Raw genomic sequence first — 7,126 nt, 5'->3', positions numbered from 1 at the left:
GTTTTGCTGCATCTGGGCCAGGATGGCTTGCCATCATTGATGGAACAATGAATTCTGAATTATACCAGAGAATTCTAAAGGAAACTGTCAGGACATCTGTCCATGAACTGAATCTCAATAGAAGGTGGGTCATGCAGCAAGACAATGATCCTAAGCACACAAGTTGTTCTGCCAAAGAATGGTTAAAGAAGAATAAAGTTAATGTTTTGGAATGGCCAAGTCAAAGTCCTGACCTTAATCCAATCGAAATGTTGTGGAAGGACCTGAAGCGAGCAGTTCATGTGAGGAAACCCACCAACATCCCAGAGTTGAAGCTGTTCTGTACGGAGGAACGGGCTAAAATTCCTCCAAGCCGGTGTGCAGGACTGATCAACAGTTACCGCAAACGTTTAGTTGCAGTTATTGCTGCACAAGGGGGTCACACCAGATACTGAAAGCAAAGGTTCACATACTTTTGCCACTCACAGATATGTAATATTGGATCATTTTCCTCAATAAATAAATGACCAAGTATAATATTTTTGTCTCATTTGTTTAACTGGGTTCTCTTTATCTACTTTTAGGACTTGTGTGAAAATCTGATGATGATTTAGGTCATATTTATGCAGAAATATAGAAAATTCTAAACAGTTCACAAACTTTCAAGCACCACTGTACCTGGATGACTGAGATTCTTCACAGATACAATTTGATCAGTGTTCCTTCATTATCATGACTAGATTTTCTTTAAAAAATAGAGTTACAGTTTGCTATTATCACCCAAAACGCAAAGGGATAGGGGTGTGCAAACCTTTGCACACGTGCCCACGTGCACTCACAATAACAGATGTGCTAGCACTTACTCCAACCAACGTGTTCAGTCATTTCTGCTTGTGTGTCATGTTGTGCGACCTGTTTTTTTTTTTTTTTTAAATAAAATTAATCACACAAATTGCTGTGGTGATAAATTCCAATAATTTATTAAAGCATTTTGTAAAGCCAGTTACAAAAAAAGAAAATTACTCTTTCTTAAACAAGCACAGTCATATTTTTTTAATCTTATATAGAATCATATAACGATAATGAGGAAGATTCACATTCAGGCCCTTTATTGGCTGCCTGCAGCTGAGCAAGGGTCCCAGTGTAAAGCGTGAGAGAGATAGAACCAGCCAGCCATGTGTGTGTGTGTGTGTGTGTGTGTGTGTGTGTTATGTTATAATGGGGCATTGTAAGACCTAGTTTGACTGCTCAGTCAGCAAAGAACACTGTGATAGGATACACACACACACACACACACCACTTCAATACATCATATCTCTCGTCACACAATCCCAGCACCCGCACCAGGCTACTGATGATCAAGGTTTAGATGTAAACCTGATCCTGGATCAGCACAGACATTCAGCAGAGAGCATCAATTCGCCATTAGTTTCATCTCCGGCCTTCTGACTCCCTCGCTCTCTCCGTTAACATCATAAGAAATAAATACACCAACCCTTGACCCTCCCGTCTTCCCAAAACACACCTTAATCTGTGCCTTAAATAACAATCACAACACTCATACCTATACATGTATGCTTATTTCTCCACAACCATAATCATAACCATAATCTTTTTTTTTCTCGTGTAGTTTTAGTTCAAAATTCTCAGACATACACTCAAAAAACCTTGCATGACACTGACAAACAGTTGCATATCAAACAGCAAAATTACACAGTTACTGTTGTGAGATACGGTAGTTTTATATTTATATATTTTATTTAAAAAAAAAAAAACTATACAGGCATACCAGACTCTCATACTAGAGTGGTGAATAAAAGACAACAAGAATCAGTGATATGAATGTAATATAGGATGTTATGTAAATATTTGTCCAGTAAAGTATATTCGTATATTAGGGGTCTTGTGGGGGGAGATGTGGTCATAATTCAGGGCGTTAACAAACCACCTCATTGCTGATTATTCTCCTATAGCACCACACCTTTTATACAGCCAATGCTGAGCGTTTTATTTATTAAAGTACGACATGTCATACATTTAATCCATGTATAATTACATGTAATGTTGTGGAACGTCTGTGACACAAGTCATTTCCTGTTATCACGTACGTTATAGCAGCTATAAACAGTCATTATGTCACTTTCCCTTGCAAACCCCTCCGTCCTGAAGGCATTCTCATGTCGGAAAACTTAAAATTCCAGCTTCAGCTTTAAACGTTATAAAGCGCTGCTGACGCTGGAGACTCCTTCCGTCAATGTTAAATAAACATCTCCTCAAAGAAAATGTGACGATATATATAATTACGATATGTTTTCCTTTAGTCAGTTTATATTTTTATTTCGTTGATGTAAAGGATCTGGTAAACAAGTCCTGTGTACTGTTTACGCTGTTACTATAGAAACGGTAACGTATTCCAACAGAATGTTATATAAACCTGTGATTTGCAGCTGCGCTACTGTCAGAGTTGTTGTTATGGAAAATTAAGGAACACCTTCAGACCAATCGGAAAGCAGAATTCAGCAGCAGGATAAAACACGCAAAACACTATATCACATAAAACATTACAGCTAAGGGCTTTAACACTAGAGTGTCAACTAGACACAGAAGAGTATTTGATTTAAAATACTGTCCCACTAAGTTATTAAGGTTTAATTAAAGCTAGCCGGCCTTTCGATTTCATAAAATCGGTGAAATTTAGTTCTCTCTGAAATTTGGTGATTGTGATATATGTTTATTTCTGTAATATCTCACAAAATATCAGGCCGTTCTGTGGCTGGGAAGTTATTTAATTTCAGGAGATTCCCGAGCAAATAATGTGCATGAAATCGCTCATTTCACGTGGTCAAGCAGACAGAGGAAGTCCATGTGTGTGTGTGTGTGTATGCGCAGGTTTACCTTTGAGCGTGCACTGAGAGTTCCATCATCCTGTCGCTAAACGAACAGCTGATCACACCGAGGTGCTCGCTGAGCGCCGATATTTATTAGTTTGGTCCTGCGTTTCCTTTCCTTTGTATATAACATAACGTCTTTTCTTCTCGCTTTCTTTCCGTTACTGTAGTCGGTCTTTCACGTTTCATTCACATACTCACGTCCTCCATTTTTCTCTCCTGTTTCAAATTTGTATCCCACAATGCCTTGCGTGAGCGGGGAAAGCCCACCGCGTGATGTCATGCATGACGTAGTATCTAGAATTGGGTCATGGTGAAGCAGGAAAAAATAGCAGAGAATTTTGGTCCACGTGGCACTAAATTCATTAATTGTTTTATTTTAAAAAAACGAATAAAATTGGAAGGCTGTGATTTGAATTCAGTAGCTTTCGGTCCACTAGACAAAAATAACTAGGTGTCGGGAAAATTCTTTTTATGACCTACACTTGAAAAATCTGAAGGGCAGTCTACCTTTAAGGATAAAATATACAAAGGTTTTTTTCTTCTAAGAACTGAATTAAACATTTTTTTTTGTATGGGCTCTTTAGTGCGAAAGATATCATGAAAATTTGATTAAAAAAAAAAACAAGTAAAATGTCTAACTGCCAGTGAATAGAAAAATGAACACAGCTGAGGAAAAGCAGGTGCCAATATTTTTGGTACAATTTGATCTTGCTCCAAATATTTCGCCCACATTGAGCTGTAAGCTAACGAGATTGCTGGATAGCCTTTCTATAAAGTTATTCACACGTGTCACATTTTGGCTCCAAGTCCTTGTCTACTTGGCGGCCATCTTGTGACGCATCCAGGAATAGAAACCTGAGACTAATGCGTCAGGAACAGACTTTAGGCAGGTAGAAATGACGAGTTTGGTCACATCATTATATTTATTATATGATAATAAAATGCTAACGTCTCTGCTGTAAGTCGCCATCATTTGCTTTGCTTTAGCCTAGCTAACGTTAACAATACAGTCTTAGTAGTATAGTCTTTGCTAAGCTTTTTGACGTCTGCAACCTTCCATATTTCTTGTCGTGTGTTTAGGAACAAGAAAGGTGTAAATAAATAGAAACGACTGTAGTAGGGCGAGTTAAAAAAAAAAATCCCAGAAAGTTTAGCTGACCATTTTTACCAATTAGCTACATATCTCTTGCAGGATTGCACAGCGCAGCTTTAAGATTTCGCAAGCTTTCCCAAACAACGTTAAAAAATCCTCATGGTAGTTTTCAAAGTACATTATAAATACTGGTTCGTTTAACAGAGGAAAGATTTTGAGTTCAGTAGCTAAGACTGAATTCAAAACCATACTGTTTATGTATAAATGAACGTCACGTGGTAGAAATGATACTGGTTCAATTTTTGATCAAAAGTTACTTTAAAAAAAAAAAGAAAGATCTGTGTGCTGGTTATGTGAACGTCCCCAGTTTAACACTGGCCTTGCTTGGCGTAATACTGATATATTTTCTCAGTAGTAAGTTGTTTTGGCTTGCCGTACTGGAGACATGGAGGTATGTAGAGACTTTTAAATCTTGTGCGGTCACACTATTATTCATTAGCCTATTTGTGCAAAGGTGTGTACAATACAGGATTTCAGTGTTTGTCGTACTTGCAGGTGTCCGTTCGATGATGTTTCCTGACTTCCACTGCAGTATAAAATATATTTTAATTGTGATTATATGAAAAGCACGTAGTACACACGGACATCAGAACAGTCACACAGTCGCTGTTATAACGGCTCTAATGGGTGAATAGTCGACATTTCTGATCGCCGATCAGCCTCGGTGTTGAGTGCAGATGAGTTGATTTGAGTTGTGTTGAGGAACAGAGTTGAGTTGGGTTGAGCTGATCGAAGCTGATTCGAGTTGTGTCGAGTTACTTGGTTCGGTTTGAGTTGAGGTGAGCCGAGATGAGCCGAGTTGATGAGAGTTCAGCTGAATTGCATCGAGTTCACTTGAGTTCAGCTGATTTGAGTTAAACGAGTTGCATTGGTTTAGATTGAATTGACTTGACTTGAGGTGCACTGATACTGATCAGTGGTCAATAAATACATAAATAATAAATAAATACATGGCTGCCAGTGGCCTTGGCTTTTTTTTTTTTTAAAAATGGCTCTCGGTGTGACTCTTATGGAGGAGTTCACTTTTATGTCCCTGGAATTATGAAATCAGGAAAGTTTAAACAGTAGCAAGGAGCACAAACTTGCACAATGTTCATCGAGAACATCACAAGATGAACATTTTGAAAGAGAAGAATTTGAGATGAGATGAGCAATGATGGTGCCAGCATTAAGGGAGGGAGGGAGGGAGGGTTCACGTCACAGGACTGCAGGATTTGTTGTGCTTTGTCGCAGTGTGAATAGGTACGTTTCACCAAATAAACTGTGGTCCAAGTGTTTTGAGACCTTTGTATTTCTTGCGCTTCCCTTTTCACTCTGCGTGCTCATGTTTCCTGGTTCAACACAAGGACTTTTCCTGTCGCTGGCAATTTCGTTGCTCACACGCCTGTAATCCTTGGCTGGACTGGTCGATCACCTGATCCATGCGCTGCCGGTGCTGGTGACGGACATGACGCTGCAGCGCTTCTTGACGATCATGTTGATGTAGGCCTTCATGATCTTTGTGATCTCACCCACCTTCAGGCGCACACAAGGACAAACGCGTCAGATACTCAGTTATTCATGTATTATTTATGGCATGTGATTCAGTAGCTACAGTGAAACTGTACAGGACAGAAACGCCGGAGCCAAGACTCACCTGAGGAGTTTCGAAAAACATCTCCCTCTCGTCGACGGTGATCTTGTAGGTGCTGGGCTGCGGTGCGCCGAAGAAGACAATATGCTCGTACTGGAAGGTCTCGAGTGGTTTGGGTTCTCCTCTCTTATACACAGACACGTTCTCTGCACTCACTCCCAGCCACAGGTCATGAGGGAAGCCTCCTTCTTTACACTACACACAAACGCATAGAACATATCAGTGTCGAAACACCTTAATCCGACCTTTTAGACATTTCCTGTCTTGGATTTCTGCTGAGGATAACACTGTTTAAAGGTGCCATTTTTAATTAAAAAAAAAAAAACACTCCGTGTTTGTATAGCACCGTTCATACATAAATGTAGCCCATATCGTACGAGGGACAATAATAATAATAATAATAATAATAACAATAATAATATGCATTTATAGACCTGTAATAATCATGTACAATCTTTAAAATAACTGTAATACACAATATTGCCATGTAATAGTTTTCGCTAATTTATTATTTATTCCAGACTTCATTTTTCTAGGCCAGAAATAAGTCCCGCCCCTAACTGGGGCAGAGCTGCTAAACTATTTTTGGCCATTTTTGCAATTTTTAGAATGAACTTCAGTGTTCCTGTGATATTAAATTATATAATAATAGAAATTACACATTTTATTCATATCATTATACAACCCTGATTCCAAAAAAGTTGGGACAAAGTACAAATTGTAAATAAAAACGGAATGCAATGATGTGGAAGTTTCAAAATTCCATATTTTATTCAGAATAGAACATAGATGACATATCAAATGATTAAACTGAGAAAATGTATCATTTAAAGAGAAAAATTAGGTGATTTTAAATTTCATGACAACAACACATCTCAAAAAAGTTGGGACAAGGCCATGTTTCCCACTGTGAGACATCCCCTTTTCTCTTTACAACAGTCTGTAAACGTCTGGGGACTGAGGAGACAAGTTGCTCAAGTTTAGGGATAGGAATGTTAACCCATTCTTGTCTAATGTAGGATTCTAGTTGCTCAACTGTCTTAGGTCTTTTTTGTCGTATCTTCCGTTTTATGATGCGCCAAATGCTTTCTATGGGTGAAAGATCTGGACTGCAGGCTGGCCAGTTCAGTACCCGGACCCTTCTTCTACGCAGCCATGATGCTGTAATTGATGCAGTATGTGGTTTGGCATTGTCATGTTGGAAAATGCAAGGTCTTCCCTGAAAGAGACGTCGTCTGGATGGGAGCATATGTTGCTCTAGAACCTGGATATACCTTTCAGCATTGATGGTGCCTTTCCAGATGTGTAAGCTGCCCATGCCACACACATTAATGCAACCCCATACCATCAGAGATGCAGGCTTCTGAACTGAGTGCTGATAACAACTCGGGTCGTCCTTCTCCTCTTTAGTCCGAATGACACGGCGGCCCTGATTTCCATAAAGAACTTCAAATTTTGATTCGTCTGACC

The 7,126-nt window shown here is 39.1% G+C and overlaps 1 protein-coding gene across 1 annotated transcript in view; it reads right to left on the bottom strand.

The window, feature by feature from the left end:
• Positions 1-5,169: 5,169 nt before the first annotated feature.
• myo10l1 (myosin X, like 1) overlaps positions 5,170-7,126 on the bottom strand; it is a 92,669-nt gene continuing 90,712 nt past the window's right edge. The window contains exons 39-40 of the mRNA XM_060918709.1: positions 5,660-5,851; positions 5,170-5,538 (exon numbers count right to left, since the gene is read on the bottom strand). Coding sequence (XP_060774692.1) covers positions 5,434-5,538; positions 5,660-5,851 — 297 coding nt within the window. The 3' untranslated portion in view covers positions 5,170-5,433. The remainder of the gene's footprint in view (positions 5,539-5,659; positions 5,852-7,126) is intronic.

Source organism: Neoarius graeffei, chromosome 4 (genome assembly GCF_027579695.1).
Source record: "Neoarius graeffei isolate fNeoGra1 chromosome 4, fNeoGra1.pri, whole genome shotgun sequence".
NCBI lineage: Eukaryota > Metazoa > Chordata > Actinopteri > Siluriformes > Ariidae > Neoarius > Neoarius graeffei.
This window is presented reverse-complemented; position numbering and strand designations above follow the sequence as displayed.